The sequence below is a fragment of the Achroia grisella genome, unplaced genomic scaffold (genome assembly GCF_030625045.1).
Source record: "Achroia grisella isolate CSIRO2021 unplaced genomic scaffold, CSIRO_AGI_Agris_v1 utg1920, whole genome shotgun sequence".
NCBI classification, from domain to species: Eukaryota; Metazoa; Arthropoda; class Insecta; order Lepidoptera; family Pyralidae; genus Achroia; species Achroia grisella.
Window position 1 is genome coordinate 2,222,785 of NW_026712695.1, and position 19,543 is coordinate 2,242,327.

Genomic DNA, 19,543 nt, shown 5'->3' on the forward strand with positions numbered 1-19,543 from the left:
GTAAGCTTGATTGCCACCATCATAGTATAAAAAAAAATTGCAATTTATAATCAGAGGATGCCGAGTTAAAATCTGCCCGTTACTAAAAAAACTGTCTATACTGTGAAATTTATATTTCTGACTCTCTATTAAAAGAAACACCCATAACAAAAACTAAAAATAAAACCGAAAGACACCAATAGCTCCAATGTCCAATGTGACAGAGAATTATAACTTTTACATAAAAATGTATTAATAATGAAAGTGTAGAACCAAAACCTTGTTTTTGTATTGTATAAATTAAAAAAATACTTCACTAATTTCATTATCTAGCTGACCGTACTAATACTATACATGGTGGCTGTCTGTATAGTTTCTCTTTGTAGTTAATATTTCACCCAAACCGTTAATAGAAAAAATACATCAAAAAGGAAACGGATATCTTTACTAGCTTACTTCCCAGGCGCAGCCCACCAGAAATGTCAACTGACGAAGCTCCTCGTTACTCAAATACTCTATTTTTGGCCTTTATATGGGAATATTTTCACCCTCATCAAGTTTGTACGAGATTTTGACCTACGAAAATCGATAAAAAATATTACGGGATTAAACCGTAAAACTGAACTAATAAACGAGTATTATCAATTTTTTTTTATTTCTTCGTACGAGGCTGTCTTTTAGGATGGGCAATGTAGCAGGGTCGCCAATTCTATACTATATACTCAAACCTGTATTCACCTTAAATTTAGTCAAGATGTGTACCGAAGTTATGAAAAGGGACCAAATAGATAAAGGAACGGTCAAACTGGCATCTATAATATAAGCATCTATTACTTTTGCTCCTCCCTCTTTATATAAATGGTTATTTTAAGTGGAGAGTGGGAGAAACACTTTTAGTAATAATAATTAGTTGCCATTGGTAGCAATGTCTGGGAGACCTATACGCGATCCCCTGGTAAGGATCGTAATTATTTACTGGTGAACTCCTCACGTTGTACTAACCAACCTGGCTTCTCACTCAACCTGTGAATGATAAGTGTAACCAATTCTTTCCACAGTATACCTACGTTAGTTATAATAATTAATAAAAAATACTTTATTTAAATAATTTCCATTGATTATATTATATCTCTACTGATATAATATGAATATTTGAAAAATATTATTACCAAATGAAAAAACAAGCTCCATCAACTATTGTTGTTCTAGTAAATTTATACATATATGTGTATAAAATATGTATGTATAGACAATTAGCGAATTTTCTTAAAATATATTTATCGTAGATTATATAATAAAAGTCTAAAATCTCGGGGTATGTCTCATTTATTTCAAAAATATTTTCTATTTTTACGTAGATGTGTCTTGCACATTATATTTATTATACGTATATTATAAACTTAATTATAAAGAATCATTATTAACCCAAGTAATGAGAATATAAATAGCTATACCTACTTCGGTTGCTCCACTGTTGCATTAAAATAAAATAAGAACTTATTTTATTGCTTCGACTAAGAGCAGTTATGCAAAAACGTACTAAAAATTGTTTGATAAGGTATCATTAATCACCGTGTCTGCCTCGATTTTACGCCAGAATAATATACATAATATATGAATATATATCTATGAAGATACTTTTGGTTTTTTCGAACAATAAATATTACATTATTATTTCAGACTGTCAGATCAATCCTATCTCGGATCGGTATATTTTATAACAATAAACATACTCTTTAAAGCAAGTTCCGAATTATTGATAACAATGACGAACGCTGTTTCGCAGCTTTTTATAATATAATTATACACAAGCAATGTATTCATTTTGTATTTCGTCACTAATTACATTATTTTATTGTACTCTAAAAGAACAAAACTAAATTGAACGTAGTCGTAGACTATAGAGCTACGAACACTTGTTGCCTCTTTCATAATACAACTCGTATTCAATTCAACTCTACTTAGAACAACCGAATCGTCTTGTGTTTAACACAAGCAACACTGTACAACTATAATAAGACAATTACAATATAAATTATTCAACATAGGTCACTTATGGCCACTAATTTACTTATTTCTAGCATTACTACTAATCCTAATATTCTATTTACAGAAATAACTATACCGGTAATTTATTGTGAACAATCGATATTATTGAGATCTATTCTAATAGCCCGTCATCTTAGAATCCGCAATTCTTAAGGAATGTACGGAATTACAGGTCTCGAGGAGGGCGTATTATGTACTGCATTAAACCGTTAACAACATTAAACACAAACAACTACAATAAATGCAAAACCAATGTATAAACTTGAAATTACAAATATTTTAGTACAACAAGCATAATCTCTTTACGAGTAAAATAAATAACTTTGTAGCGAATAATTTTTTGGCATTACCTATTAATTAAAAAAACTATATTACAAAACTAAAGCTAATATTAAACTTAACTTGATTATAAATTGTATGACAACATATGAAATGTTTTGATGAATAAATTTGTCCAACAAAAACATTTTACATTTTGTATACGCATCAATTATGATATAATTACGCTCAATAATAAACAACACGATCATACAAACTTTCACCCAGGTTTCCCTGAAGATTGTATTATTGCTACGGTCCGTGTAACTTACTTAGAACAGACTCAATATCTATATTTTGTATGTTTGCTGAATTGAATAAATACTGAGCATCTGACTTAGATCTCTTACTGTCAGATACAGATTCATCAGATGTATTTTCACTTTGTAATCTTTTTCGTTTTTTTGATTCAAACTTTTCTTTGTCATCAACTTTTTCAACCTCCAATACTATTTCTGTTACAGTATATTCAGGATTTGATTGTTTTGGAGTAGCAGCTTTTAGAGGCGTGTCTAGACTTGTTAATGTAGAGTCAAATATATCATAACATTGCGCTTTTACTGATTGCTTTAACGGTGTGTAGAGACTTTCATATTTAGAAACTGATGTGCCTACTTCTTCTTCATTATGTGAATCACTTTTTGGATCCAAATCCAGAAGCGTACTAAAAGGAGTAGCTTTTAATCTAATCAAAATGCCATCATCTATGCATACCTCCATGGTAAATTTATCTTTTAATTTTATTGGCTCAGTTCTTGTCACATCTTTGCTAAAATCATGATGACACATAAAATAATTTGTACTCTCTTCATTACATTCCCACACTGATAGTTCTATTTCTTCTTCGTAGTCATCTGGCTCCTCTTGAGCTATTTGCAAATTATTATTTGATGCACTATTTTCAGATGTAACTGTTTTGTCTAATATTGTTTCCTCATTGGTCGACCCAAAGGGCATAGAAGATTTTAAAGACAATGTGCATTCTTGCTTGGAATAGGGGGGTGTATCTAACAAGTCCCGCTCTATAATCTTTGCTGTTTCAACATCAAATCCCCTTTTCACTAAATCACTTTGCAAACTTTCGCTTTCACTGAGACATGTATTACCAGATACAGTAGTTTCTATATATTTCTGTATTTTTGTTATATCTTCAATATCATTCGGAGCAATTTCTTTTGGTTTTACATCTTGGGATCCATCATCAGACCATCTAAGTGGAGGTGTATTACCATTGCCAAGGCGCTCCATATCAGAATCAAGTAAACCTAAAACTTTTGAATCCCGTCCCGAATTTTGTTTAGGAACACCAATTAAATCTGGAGAATCATGACCAGAACTCTCAGAATGAAATGATTTAGTACAAGGAAGTTTTCTAGGTGTAGAAGACTTTCTTCGGGATTTAGTAGGCACAATTATAGCTGCTGGTGCCAAGTGGTTATTTTTTTCTTTACTCGATGTTCGTTTTCGTGTCTGAGACTTTGATGTGAGAAGCTCAGAGCATTCGAATGTTTTCTTTCTACTTTTTCTTTCACTAAAAACTTTTGTCGGCGTGGGTCGTCTTGGTTTTATCCTCATAAAGGACTTCGATACCTCTATCTTTGGTGTTTTATGATTTTTCGCACTGGGTTTTTTCTTTTTAATAGACTTAGTTTTTGTCAGTGATGTGTTCTCTTGAAGTACTTTTGAAGTATTTTCTTTATTGCTTTTTTTATCACAATCATTATCATTCCCTATATCACTAGATGTATCTCCTACGTTTTTATCTTCTTTAGCCTTTTCATCTTTCGTTTTATTCAAGTTGGAATTATAGTAAGATACATTTTTAGTGCACTGCCGCACTGGTCTAGACGACCTTGTTCTATCTGTATTTTCTTTAACGTCTCCATCACTTTTAACTGGCGAATCTATACTTAAGTTTTCTTTTGATGATGTGCCTGAATATCCTAAACTCTTTAGATTAGGCATATAATCCTGATCGTCTGGTTTGTAATAAGATCCACCACTTGAATAGTCGGTAGGACGTGACGAATAAGAGGAAGGAGTAGCATCTACACCTTTTGAAATGTTCAAAAATCTAGGTGTAGGTATATTCATGATTTTAATATCCGACATAGGTTCATCTGGCAAATCGGGACCTAAAAATCTAGGAGTTTCCATCTGAATATCATAGAGAGCCTGTTTGTAAGGAGTTTCTAACAGATCTGATATATTAAGTCGAGAACATATGACATTTTGCAACGATATTCTTTCCAATTCAGGAGTATCATGTTCTTCATTAGATTTATTTTGATTTTTATCATTTCCATGATTAGACATACCCTTGTCAATAGCAGATACAATATTTATTGTAGGTTTAAGTATACAATCTACCTTTTCCAAACTTTTACTATCACTTGTTTCCAGTTTAGAACTGGAAGTTATTTTATTATTTTTTTGTTTAGACTTTTTCTTGGACTGTTGATTTGTTTTATCAGTATTATCTTTTTTAGCCTGACTTTCCGCTTTTTTCTTTTTATTAGACTTTGGCTTTGCCTTTATATGTGTATTTGACATTTCAAAATCATTTTTATCATTAGTTAACAGCGATCGCAAGTCAGCGTCCCAATTCTTCTTTAATATTGTTTTTTTTGTGGAATTTTCCTTAGATGATTCAATTTGACTGATCTTTGTCTCTTTATTATCATTAATTGCATTTACAACTTCTTTAGTACTTAAAATTGTAATATTTGGACTATGACTAAGTACTATATCTTCATTTACTTTAGCCTCATTTGATTCACACTCTTTTATTGTTTCATGTAATATTCGTCGTGGTGTCGTGAAATCCAATACTCGGACATGAGACGTTCTTCGTGGTGTTGATGATGACTTTCTTACCGGTGGTAAACCTTGGGGTGTACCAGTTTCAGTCGAACATGCAATAACACTATCTTTTGGTACTGAAGCACTAGTTCCATCTATTGCTTTAATAAGAGATGATGCACTACATGCTGCCCGTGGATTAACTACTGGTAAGTGTAAAATAGAAGATGACGTTGTTGATTCTGAAATTGGTGCAGTATTACTTGATGACACATCTATTGTTAAGGGTGGTAAAGATTGAACAGGAACATTATTCACTGATGCTGTATTATTTATCTTCTGTGGAATTATAGATTGTGGTTGAATATTCATATGATTTTGTGTAGTTCCTGTAATTATAATCCTTATTAGTACCAATATATATAATGATTACTTAAATATTACAATATAGAGTAGAATTATTACCTGAGACTGGTGCTATAATGATTGTAGGCATTGCCATAATCTCATCTTTAGTGTAATTAAGTCTTTCTTGTGGCGTAGGATTTCCAAAATGTGTTTTAGACTTATAAGCTGATGTACCGTTTATAACGATAGTTCGCATTTGTAATAAAGGTGTAGAAGTGGCATTTTGCAAAACTGGGGGCATTTTCATGCTACTATTACTTAAGGTCTCGTTGTCCACTTTTATGTCTGAAATAATCTTGATTCTACTATCGTCGCTCTTAGGTTTGAGTCGTGAATATGGACTACTGTTAAATTTTTCAACATCAATCACGTCGTCTAATTTTGGAACAGCTGCATCTTTAACGCTAGCTATTTTTAACAAATACTGTGTTTTAGTACTGTGTCTTGATAAATTGTCAGTATCAATATTCAGCTTCAGAGTATTCAAGTCATTGCTTACAGGAACTCTGCAAAATATCCACAATGGTAAAATCTTATAATTACTATACAATAATTCTAGAGGATTAAGTTATCTTAATTCTCCAGAATGGCAGGGTATTACGCCTGTGGTACCTCTTATTAGAGGTACCACGGGCGTCGCATGATAACGAGATGTATTCACATGTAAAATTTAATTAAGATCCGTTCAGCCATCTTTTCGTGAAAATATAATAAACAGACTGACATACACACTGTGGCATTTATAGTAGTATACATTATACTCGTAAATGCGAAAGCACCTAATTCTTTGTTATCATTACATAGTATAAAACAAAGTCGCTGTCGCTGTCTGTCCGTCCCTATGTATGCATAAATCTTTAAAACTACGAAATTGATTTTAAAGCGATTTTTTTAGTAGATAGAACACATGTACACCCGTGCAAAGTCGGGATGCGTTTATAATAAGATTCAGAATGCATTTAACTCTGCACCAAATTGCAACAAAGTTTATATTTAAGTAATTCCCTGATTACTAACATATATATACTTACTGCTGCATATTTATATTATCGGAAGTACTTGAATCAGGTACATTGACGCTATTATTATCACCACCTGAAATGCACAATTTGATATTTAACTATCTTTGTCTTTGATATCTACCTTTTCAATTAATAATAATTTTTCGTATGTAAAGATCTTGGATTGGATATTGAACCTTGAATATTTTGGAATTTCAAATAAATTTGTAATAGACGTAACCTTTATTTAACCACAACTAGTAATTTACACATTTACATTAAATCAGTACAACTACACTTCAATTACTCTATCCCTGGATATTAATCATTTTCTTTTTTAAAGTTGATGATTTTTATGTAATTACGAAAACCATATTTAATTTGACCCAGTAATCTTACGGCATTTTGTATGTTGCAAAACTATCATTATATCTTGAAACATTAATCATAATTAACATATTATGTGGATACACCATTATTATAGCTGTACCTAATATAACTAAACGATGAATATAAATTATCTTACATGATTATTATGCATGTTATAATTTTGTTGGATTGTACCGACAAAAAGTATTGTGAAAATATTATGCTCTACTTACTATTTACACCAGTTGCAAATTCTTGGAAAGTGCCAGCATTAGATATTCTGTCAATGTTATTAACTGTTTGTACATTATTTGTATTGGAATTGTTTTTATTACAAACTATATTGAGAATGTCATTGAATTCCTCAATCTTCTTCCTGGATTCCAACACATCTGTTGCTTTTACCTAAAAACCAGTGAATGACAATTTAAAGCGGACATTGCTTTGATTAATTTACAATCAATAAATAATATTAATTGATGATTAAATGAATGGCGGTAGACTTATTGCCTGCCATATTGGATTGTTGTATATATGTGAAATATCTATAAATATCAAATATGCGAGATGAGCGCAAGTTATTTAGCAGGTGAAATACACCAAATTTATTAATGTATGTTCTTATATACATCACTCACTTAGATTAGCTTTTCTAGTGGGATAAGGTTGACTAAAATATTGTCATTGATTTTTCCCAACCAGTTTTCAGCTAGTTATAATAATATAATTAAAGAAATAAGTGATGTATTAGGACAATGTTCTTAGAGAAAAGCTAATCTCAGCCATTTCTGAGATTAACTCAATTTTCCGATTTGGATGCGGTTTTCAGTAATAAATGGTGATAAAATTTACAGTCTCACACATACACATAAACATACAAAAATTTTAAAAAACCTAATTTTGGGTTTCAACAAGACATCAACATAATATTTTTGCATGTTTGCATAATATTTAAAGGACTTAATATGTATAACAAAAACTTATAGGGGTACTAAATCTTATGCTTTAGCTATCAATTTTATTTTTATTATATTCATTTTATTTATTTATTAAATCTTTTATGCACAAATACACAAATATAGATGCATATGGCGGACTTAACACCATGAGGTATTATATGTGTAATATATAAACATCCACACCATTCAGGTCTATACACTATGGTTTCTTAGTATTGTGTTGTATCGGTCAGATTTCTTCAAATGGAAACAAATAGAATATACATTATATTATATGTAATTGATGAAACTATAACTTACTGTAATATTAGGATTCTGCGCAGAATTACTTGCTTTACCATTTAATTGTATGGGATAACTAGCATCAGATATATTTTTATATATAAAAGTGGCTTGCTTTGAACTTATATCATGTTCACAACTTGAATTTGATTGTGATATTGACGGAACATCATTAAGAACCTTATGGTTTCTTTTCATTGTAACATGAGTGCCTGTAATCAACATAGTTCTATGATTAAAAGCATTAATCATACATCATTTATAGATTAACTTGATTATCAACTAATCAACCATATGCTTGATTGTATCCATCCACAATCGTAGTATAAAAAAAAAACCTACATGCCAACATACATATTGTGAATTGTAAGTCAAAGAAATAAAGTAAAATAATGACACTGATTACATAAAACAATTTTATTAATTATAATTTCAAACTAAAAAAACTACTTCTACCGTTCAAATGCATTAAATTAGAAACATAGATTCAAATGACAAAATATCTCTTTTTTTTTTTCAAATAAATTGAATCTAGGTTTGTTTCATAGTTGAATAAGAAAACATTCTTTATGGCATTGGTGTATTATATTTCATAAACACATAGAACACATTAATTTATCATCTATTTTACAATCACTATTATAAAATTAATAATCTGTTGTAATAATAATAATCTCTTTAATTAATGATACTTAACATTGTTTATTACCACTTAGCACATTGACCCATCAACTAGTTGTAATATTTTAGTATTAAAATATATTCTACAAAAATAACATTATAGTAGCAATTATTACTTACCAGGTAAATCAGATAAAGGAGTAGTTTCCACTGAACTTTGTAGGGATGTCAAATCACCACTACTAATAGATTTACTGGTTGTAATATTATTTTTTCTCTTGCTGCAAACACAATTCATTGGTTTTTGTGTATTGCACATTTGGCAATTATTATCCAGTTTTGTATTTGTTGTTCCACTTTGTTTGTCTGGCCTATAAGAGAGAGAAATAGAAACACATAACACAATGAGCATCAATATATTCTATCAGTATCTAACATCACATTATTCTGCTAACTGGGTAGGAAAAAGAAACAGTATTGGGTTGGCTTACTTACTAACTTTCAGTTCATATAATTTTATAACCTATCTCATACTTTAGATACCAGTACATGAAACTCCTCCATTAGATAATACAATCTAAGTGATATTGATAATTATTAAACAGTTTCACTACAATTGCATTTATTTTATACCTCTTTCCTGTCCATACTAATTGAGATACTATTACTAACACTACTTCTAAAATATACAATTTAATATTTTTATAGATTGTTCTAAAAACATAAATCATGCTCATAAAATTTTATTATAGAGGCAAGTAATTCCTTCTTTTAATTGATTAAATTTAGTATTACAATATCACATTATTATACAATGTAAATACAAAAGACTACACACTAGGCTAAACCTTTATTTACAGAAGATATTCAAAGGCTTTTTATCAAATTTATGTAACAATCTGATGACTAATTACTAAGTAATAATTATGTATATTAATTCATGTAATGTAATGTGATTATGATAATTATGTGAACTTTTTAGAAATGTGTCTCACACCATTACATAGGTAATAAAATATACATTTCTACTTACCCTGTTCTATCTATTGTGCTATCATGTATTTGAATTTTATGAACATCTATATTATTAATAAGAAACTTGACAATATCCAGTAGATTAGTAAATTGGAATAGTTTTTTCCTCAAAAGAAGTGGTTTGCAGGTTTCAACTAGAAAAAACAATTAACTATGAGTATTTATAAAAAAAAAATGTCTTACAATTTGAATAATAGAGAATAAATAGGAAATATATAGGAGTTTATAAATCTAAAAGAGCAAATATATATTGCTTACCACATATCTTTACAGCCCTATATTCAGCTAAAATGTTTTTGAGTGATGTCATAAATATTCTGTCATATTCATTCCTCAATGCATCTAAGTACGGACTGGCTTGGAGGAATTCATCATAAGCTGTCATGAGTTGCTCCTCTGCAAGATACCCTAAAAACAAAACCCATGCCTCTTACCATTCGGAATGCTATAGACAATGTATATGATTCCCGCCAAAGCCAAAAATAAAAGCTTACCAAGAACAAGTTTGGCCAAATCTTGCGAAGGAAACTGTGGTAATATTGATGCAGACATAATGTAATCCTTGTGTAGAATTACTATTTTTGTTTACACCTCATTTAGCACAGAAAAATAAACTAAGAATAACACAAACATTGAATAACCAAGAAAGCGAAGATAGCAAACGTAGGGTAACGTAAAATGAGGAATATAAATAAATAATACAGAGAAACACAATATATTACAGAGTACACAAAGAAACAAAACTAATGTAATGTCACTTAGACATCCAGTATTTTTAACCTGTACCATATTGAATCATTAGAGTATACAGATACTAAAAAATACTTCAAAAACTTTTACACCCCTTACCGAGGATATACCTATGTCTTTGTGTTAAATATATATATATATATATATATATATATATATATTTTAAATTGTCTCTTTGGAAGATTTGTGGAGAGAATAAAATGAAAGTTAAAAAACAGGACCAAACGATATAAAAACCGTAAATCTCTCAAATATCAAAATATACAAAAAAAACTGTTTTACGACCCTCTCTAGGTTGTTCTGTCTGCCTCTTTAAGTTCAAAATTAAATAAGTTTAAAACTGAAAACAAAAATGAAAATTGAACAAAATTTGGTGCAAAGCCACAATTATCTGGCAACATTGGTGGATAGTTAAATTAGTGACCCCATTGGAAAATTTCCCTAAATGTATGGAGATTTTGGAGCGATCGTGACAAATCTCTACGTACGATACGATACGTCACACTCTCTCCATACGACACATTTGTCAAATATGTGTCGTATGAAGTATTACGTAGAGATTTGTCACGATTAGCCCCCTTAATATCCCAAACTTTAATATTTCTCACCATAAAACCCCAATACATTTGTTCCCCCAATGTTCTCAAAAATCATAAATTTGTTCTATAATTATAATAATAATTTTCATACTTTAATATATAGTGTAAATAATTGAAATGAATAATATGTGGTCCTTTTTCGTCAATGTTTTCTATAACTTAAGATCAATGTTTTTGTTATTGAAATCAGTGGTGAGCAAAAAGTAAATATACCTACCATGTGTTGAGTTACTTTACCTCACAACAAAACAGAGAAGGTTCTGTGGAATTATCAGCTATATAGTAACATTATGTGGTTGACGTCGTTGACGTTGTTGTTTGTTGGTAACACTGTGTTCATCGCCATCTTAAATTTTATTCAATAAATTTCGTCTTTTACGTTTATTTTGATTTCGAGTCCCACCGTATTTTATAACAGTTAATATTTCGAAGTCTTATTGCAATGAGTACCACTATTTCAACACCGTTGTTTGCTTGTTCTCGTTGTTTCTCTAGACATCCTTTTGAGGAGTTGTCTCCTGGGGAACAACTTTGTAAGGTAAATGACACAGTATTTGAGGAAAAATCACTACAATATGTTTTTGTTATTAAAGTTTATATTTCATAATTCATTTTGTAGTAATAATAATACTGAAACAGAATTTTAGTATATCAAATGATATGCAAGATTAAAAACTATGCGTCATGCAGTACTGTTAATTTGACGTGTAAATGACGCTTCTAATGTTTGGTGATATTCCAGGAATGTCGCGGTTCATTCCCCGTTGTCAAGTGTACATATTGTCGCTCGGAGTTTCAACAAACAAGGTCAGTGTTAGCACTGTTAGCTGCCAAGAGGCAACAACATTACACAAGTGACGTGATTATATTATTTCCTCGTAGTATACACATCTTCTCATATGTATTTCTTCTTCGTTCTTGCACATAATAGTTCACATGTCTACTGTAATTTAGTTCATTCTTTTACTTAGCTTCCTACCAACTCAGAGAAAGTATAAATCAAGTAGGATGGCCAATCTCTGTGCCATTATTAATTCTAGATTTTATTCTTAGGCTGCATATATTTTGTCCATTTTTACTTAAGTATACGAACTACATTATATTGGAATCTAATTTAATTAGCAGACAAATGTGTTTTCTTTTTTTTTTAAGCAGGAAATTTATCATATTTTGTTAAACGAAATACTTAAATGAGTGAAAAATCTGCCAACTATGTGGTTCATACCTGGATAGCTATACATGGGCATGTCATGGTTATCTGATACTTAAATAGGTCAACTGTACAATGTTGACTAGTGTTAGCAAATTCAAAAAGATGTAAATATAGGCCCACACAGACACCCATTTATGAATAGATTGGGAAGTTCAATATAATACATATTGAACTAGCCAATCCAATGCAAAAGAAATGTATGAATTTAAAAGAAATTTATTTCAATATGTTATTTAGTACCCATAAGAGAAGCTCAGCTTACCTCGAGACTAAGGTGATATATAAATTATCCAGGGTTATTGTTATGTTGAGCAAGAGCTTGAGTGTTAGTTGCTAAAAAATATATGAAGTTGCAGAAACGAGGCTGTATTATGTGATATAAAAAAAATCTGTGATGAGTAATTTAAGAGAAAACCAAGGGTCTCCAAAAACCAGACAGATGCTAAGCAGTATGGATAAAGAATTATCACCATATCTCAATTCAGTATAGTGAATAATATAGTAGTAGATGAAATTAATATAGCCATGATTATGTCAACCTAATGTATTCATTTGTAATTAATTTAATAAACTTAACTAAATTAAAAATTAATTAACCCATAATTTGTAAAAAAATCTAGAATAATGCCACCACTGTATTGAAAGGACACCATAAAAATGAAATATAAATACCAACCATTATGAGAAGGCACATATGGCAGAAGGCGATGTGGTTGAACAACAATATTTCTGACATGAACTGAATGATCATTTGAACTATACTTTCTTTTATGTACTACATTTTGATTCTTGTAGTGGTAATTGGTATATTCAGAGATTTTGTATAAAGAAATGTAAAATAGCCTGTTGAATTACAGAAGTAACTTATTTTTCAATTATTGTCTATGTATCCTTATTTTGTATTGTCTTCAGTATTATTTTAAAATACTAAAATAACTTGCAAATGTGGATTCTGAATTAGACGTCAATATTACAATGAATCTTTAAGATCATTATAATATTTGTGACTAGTTGTGGCCACAAATATATACCCATATACAACTGTGGATTACAATCTATTGATGGTGATCAACAATAAAATAAGCATCTATGTAATGTTATCTATTACTTTGATTAATTAATTAAATTGCAGATAGTGTATTGAAACTTCTCTCTCAATCTCAATATTCATTATTTTTCACACACAGTATTATGTTTCACATTAAAATAGCTTTGGATAATAAAAATAATAATGACTAATGACAAGGAATTATTTATACTATAAATAATTGTTTCATTACAGCAAATCAAATACATCTTCTATTTGCAAGAAGTGTGAGGCTAATGTGAAAGCATATGGGAAACCCACTGCTTGTGAATATTGCAATATTATTGCTGCCTTTATTGGTAAGTATCATATAGTTTACATTGATATCATAATACTTGATGAAAGGATTATTGAAGTTGAAAGACACACACACACACAGTAGGATGGATCTTATGTATTTTGATCCTAACATATTGCTACTCTTGCTTATACTAGTTATTATGACCATATACCTATACTCAATACTACCTGAACTATGTGACATTAGATAAAGTGATCTTACACTTTTATCTAACATACTAGCATGCTATTATTTGTTTATGATGTAATGAAATTGCTATATCACACCTCCCCTGACACTTTCAGGGGAGGTGTGTGTCTTTATGAGAATGTACCCTCCCTATTACTTTACATGAAAATTTATAAATATGTATAATTATAATAATAAAATATAACAATAGACAAGTTTTTTTTTGTAATTTATAATTTTAATTAATCTAAGTAAGGCATTGTGTTATTAGATTATGAGATGTAAGAATGTCAATAAAGTGTACTTGGGCTCACCTCAATTAAATTTATAGGTAATAAATGCCAGCGATGCACTAACTCTGAACGGAAGTATGGCTCCGCTGTTACATGTGAACAATGCAAACAGCGATGCGCCTTTGATCGGCATGACGACACAAAAAAGGTATGCAAATTAAATTCTCTCTAAATAGCATCATAGCAAAATCAGTCTGTTTCTCCACTAAATTCTCAATCATGCAACGGATTTCTAATATGGCCTGTCATTTAAATATATTTTGTGAGTAAGAACCTACAATGCATTCTGATTAAGAATTTAGTCTTGATAATAAAGAGCACAATTTCTTTAAAGATTTTTAAATTTTAAGTTCTTAGATTATTTTTATAGAGTGTATTTGTGTCATAGAAAAATCTTGTATTCATGGTACATTTTTATGCTCTTTATTGCACCAATTACAGAACAAAAGAACAATTAAAATAGAAACTATACATTGACTGATCATCTGTTAAAGCTAAAGCAGCTGTCTCCTTTCCAGGTTGATGGAAAGCTTCTATGTTGGCTGTGCACCCAATCGTTGAAAAGAGCACTGGCAAGAACTAAACAGCATTTGTCATCAGTTGATAAACACAAGCACAGAACACACAAGTAAGTGGATACAATATTAATGCATAAATTTCTATATGGTTTTATAAATATTGTGTTATATATAGGTATTTGAAAACGCCACTTGACTTACAGGAAAGTAACTTACCGATACCAATATGTTTTCGTAACAAACATGCACATAAAATTTCGTTCAAATTGGTCCAGCCATTTCATAGAAGTGGTGACAAAAATCCATAGAAAGAATTATATATATTAAGAACATTTCGTAATAATCATGTAAAATCTTGTCTTGTTTTATAGGTCTAAAAACAATCATAAAGAAAAACGCAAGTCTGACATGATGAAGTCAATGAATGCAAGTGATTCATCACACAATGATTCACACCCACTTGAAAAGAAATTGAAATCGAATCCGCTGCAAGGTAAACGTGAGTTTGTATGAGTTTTTTATTTTAACTAATATTGTATTAATTAAATAAGATCATAATTGAAAGGGAATTTAATTTTAAGGGTCATGGCATGGCATTTTTAGAAAAAATATACTCTGGAAGGAAGTTTTATATGATCGCATGTTTTTATATAATATAGGTATAGTCATTGGCACGAATCGGAAACTTACTTTTTCGAAAAACTGCAACGGCGTTACTAACATGTCGATGCATACATCCTGCAGTGACAATCAGAGAATACAATTTCAGGAGTTCCTTTGCAAAGATTATTAAAATTCGTTGCGTGCGAAGCGGAACAATGGATATTAGGCATTTTGAAATAAGGTGAAACTACGAATTTAAAAAAATTGTAGTTAAGTACCATCTCGATCACGTCACCTTCTAATAAAAAAAATCATCAAAATCGGTTAATTACTTTAGAAACTACGAAGCCACAGACACACCACACAGATTGCAGCCTTCTTTTTTAATGACCAGGGTTAATGGGTGTACATATTAAGATCTTGCATTGGTGTTATGTATGGATATTTTTAACTATTTCCAATTCAATAAAAATAGATATTATGCAAAGATTATTTGATAATTGGAAATACTTGTCCTAATTGATTTATAATAAATTGTAAAATTATATTTACAGGTGAACTTGATCCAAACAGTTCTGATCATGTTGTTGCCATGACTCAGCTCAAGGAAACTATTGCCAGTTTACAGAAAAAGGTGCAACAAAAAGACAACGAGCTGCTTGCCAAAGACAAACTGGTTAGTTCCTATTAAACTTTATTGCTTAAGAATATATGAACTATTAGATATCTTATTAAATGTTGAATATGGAATGGTGAATATCGCCTGCACTATTGGTATCCTTTTGCGGCAGTTGAGGATGATAGGATAAGCATGAAGTAGAGTCAGTTTGCTCATCATGACAATTGTATGTGGAATAACAAGAATTGTTTAAAGAAGGGATCACATGATGGTCAACATCACATTGTCCTAGAACTAGTTCTTCATGGGGAGAAAAAAACATAATAGTAATGTGGTGAAATTACCCCATTACATACATATGCCATATCCAGTTGACCTCCATGTGGTTCCTCCTGGAAACTATTGTGATCAATTCTTCTAAATTTGCTACAATGGGCTAACCGATCTGACCTGACATGTTCACCTTATCATTCTCCAACGAATCTGGAGCCTCGTCAGTCAAAACCAATGTCGCAGGCTGGTGTCCATTATTCCCTAACAATGCCATCCCACATGTATATTTAAAGGAATTTAGGTTTGCTAGTGAAATATGTAATATATAGCCTTAGCATTAGTTCTACAGGTTACCTTATACATACATAGCAACTAATAAAAATCGCACTCTATAGAGAGTATGTTAATGTAGCGGTCACCTCGATGGTCTAGCACACCGGCTTAATTCCAATGTTTGTGGCATATATATATAGTTGTTTAATATTTATAGCACAAGCTCTACTTAATACTGGACTAGTCAATTTCTTCTATTACTAATCAAGATTATTTGATAACAGTTGTCAATATGGAGAAAAATATCTTTGTAACTCAATATTCATTTATAATATTGAATCAATTTTGCTATTCTAAATAATACTGTAATAAGTCTCTCGAAAACCATATTTTTGTATTGGTCTAAATATTTATGTCGTTTGAATAGGAAGTAATGAATATTTCATTATTGATTGTATGTAACAACCTTCTAAAATGAAAATAAACACTTTTTCTATTATTATTCACAGATCACAGAATTGAAGGCCCAACATCACAATAACACAACGGACCTTCGAACAGAAATGAAAAATAAGGAACGTTTAAATGAAACCAAATTTAACCTTATGAATACCAAGATACAAAACCTTCTAAAGGAAGTCGCAACTCTTAGCAAGTCTGCCAAGAAAAATAACAAAAACACCAAGGCAATACTGGTTACCACAGAGAACAGCGGCAGTGGTACCGATAGCCCCAGTACCAATTAGAACAATTCCTCTTTAACTTAGACATATTATTTTTTAGTAATGTTACATACAAAACTGGAAAATATTTTCCTCTTATTTTTTTACTCTACAAATGATTTTATTTGTAGACTTTTTTTATAAAACTAAGTGTAAGTAGGTTTCAATTTGTCAACAATTTAATTTTTAATTTATTGCAATTAGATGGAAAGTGATTTGTACCAATATTTTAATTAAAGAATGAAAATAATTTATTCATTGTACAGAAAATAATAAAAAAAAACGTGTGTATAAAATTGATGCGGGTTAACAGGTATTAGTTAAGCGAATCAAATCTGAGATGTAAGTGTGTTATGTCTGAGATTATTTTTTTTGTATACAATTTTTATTGATTTCACGTGAAATTAAATTTAGAGTAAACCATATTATCATCAAAATCAAAATCATATTAGAAACAGTTTATGACTTCACTTATCAATGAAAGTAATCAAGATATTTTTTAATGTGTGAAGTTCTCAGTATAAAAAATATCTAATAACACTGCGCCTATTGAACTATTTAGATCTCTTACTGTATAAGATAACTTTTATTTTCCAACTATACATATGGTTAAAAAAATCGTGAATTTTCATAATTATTGTTATTAAATGAATATGTTTAGTAATAAATCGTGTAAATGCACAAATTGTAATTTCCAAAGAGATTAGGCTTGGATGTATTTTATTTTCAGTAACTATCTACCTATAACTTGTCATCATTTGTTTGTATTGTCTGAAATCTGAAAAATACCATTTGGGATCAATTTGCTTTCACCAATTGAGCCCAATTGGTATACGCCAAATGGTATTTTATCTACCAATTACAGTGTTGGTGCATATATTTAAATGTATCACTATTTTGTAACGATTAAGGACTAGTTACTTACTTTATTCATTTGAAAGTTTTTGTTCCGTCTTGAAAATTAATGTCATATCAAGTTTTTACATACTTAAGTGTTTTAAGCAGAATGTGTAATAAAACTACACAAATAGCTGTTACTCCACAGCATAGAGCATTGCATTCCCGGTAAATGTTGAATTAATATTTATTACGCATGGTCACTAGTTTATAAGCAAAAATGTAGATGAATCAAATATAAAATATTTAAACATTTGGAATTTGTAACGTTTTCTGTTGACTGACAAAAATAAATCTGACTTTTATATATAAATAAACAAAGTGTTTTTGATGGATATGCGGTGTAAGATATGATCAACTAATGTGGTTTCTATTTGACTAATATTTTTATAAACTTCCTAATGTCCTGCATACTGCTATTCATGACAATATCTTTTGTAATGTGTGGTTATTGAGTGATATATTTCTACTAATAATCCATAAGAGAAGTTGAACGGTGGTTTCGCAGAACAAATGTAGGTACCATTGGATTGTTAAGCACGAATAATATCCGTTACTTTACGGCCCCTGTAAACTTGTGATAGATTTGTTATAAATTACCACGACAATATAATATAACTATTTTCATGCAATCGGTAATCGATAGTAGTTCTGAAATCACTAAATACTTGTGCAGACAAAACTTCACGTCTGCGACGGATAACGCATTTCATTCACCACTAACTTTCAAGGACCCATTTGCTTATAAAGCAATGCAATCATGTTATTTTATTACACAAAAATATTTCCAGCTTGCTGATAATTTATTTTAAATAATCTGTCCATTTACATGTGATCGAAATAAATAGTGCACCATTTTGTTTCATTATTGTCTTCCGGACATTAAGCTTAAGACATGCCAAACATGTCACTACATATGCCTCCAGACGTTACATCCTCCAAAAAAAAAATAAGATTTCTCAAGAATGCTGAAGACGTTCTGTCTCCATATTCCCAAACACGTGCACATTCAAGGCAATTTTGCAGATTCGCCACATTGTGTACAACGGTCATAGGTTTATGCAAAAATCAGGAACCGACAAATACAAGGTATTTTTGTCATACTAGGTATTATTTCGGTGTATCATGGGAATTGTATAAAATATTACATTAGGCTTACAAGTGTACTTGTTGTCAGAATATGCAGAACCATTTTTTATTTTGTAACATGATGAAAAAATTCGTATATTATAAAGTTTATTGAAATATCTTGAAACATTATTTTCTAGTCTAATTAATCGTGGGCTAAAAATTCGACCTAGAAAAAGTTGACGAAATAAAGATATTAAAAGTAATCGATTACATTATTTTATTTAATTATCATTTCTTTCGTTAGTTTAATTTCACAAAAATAATATTTATTAC

The 19,543-nt window shown here is 30.3% G+C and overlaps 2 protein-coding genes across 5 annotated transcripts; one reads left to right on the forward strand and one right to left on the reverse strand.

Moving 5' to 3' along the window:
• Positions 1 to 1,481: 1,481 nt before the first annotated feature.
• Positions 1,482 to 10,491, reverse strand: LOC131841713 (uncharacterized). Its single transcript, XM_059190029.1, has 9 exons — positions 10,318 to 10,491; positions 10,082 to 10,231; positions 9,822 to 9,957; positions 8,969 to 9,159; positions 8,186 to 8,379; positions 7,160 to 7,331; positions 6,588 to 6,651; positions 5,614 to 6,062; positions 1,482 to 5,537 (listed from the first exon to the last, which is right to left on the reverse strand). Exons 1-9 carry the CDS (start codon positions 10,373 to 10,375, stop codon positions 2,599 to 2,601), a joined length of 4,353 nt encoding a protein of 1,450 aa, XP_059046012.1. The 5' UTR covers positions 10,376 to 10,491; the 3' UTR covers positions 1,482 to 2,598.
• Positions 10,492 to 11,478: 987 nt separating this feature from the next.
• Positions 11,479 to 19,456, forward strand: LOC131841736 (protein FAM76A). 4 transcript variants are annotated; one of them, XM_059190056.1, is made up of 8 exons: positions 11,479 to 11,710; positions 11,915 to 11,979; positions 13,668 to 13,771; positions 14,273 to 14,382; positions 14,738 to 14,862; positions 15,124 to 15,251; positions 15,910 to 16,031; positions 17,030 to 19,456. In XM_059190056.1, exons 1-8 carry the CDS (start codon positions 11,615 to 11,617, stop codon positions 17,264 to 17,266), a joined length of 987 nt encoding a protein of 328 aa, XP_059046039.1. In that variant the 5' UTR covers positions 11,479 to 11,614; the 3' UTR covers positions 17,267 to 19,456. The 4 variants fall into 4 exon arrangements, with proteins under 4 accessions (XP_059046039.1, XP_059046040.1, XP_059046041.1 ...); XM_059190057.1 differs by having other exon boundaries at positions 15,124 to 15,245; XM_059190058.1 differs by having other exon boundaries at positions 14,753 to 14,862.
• The last annotated feature ends 87 nt before the right edge of the window (positions 19,457 to 19,543 follow it).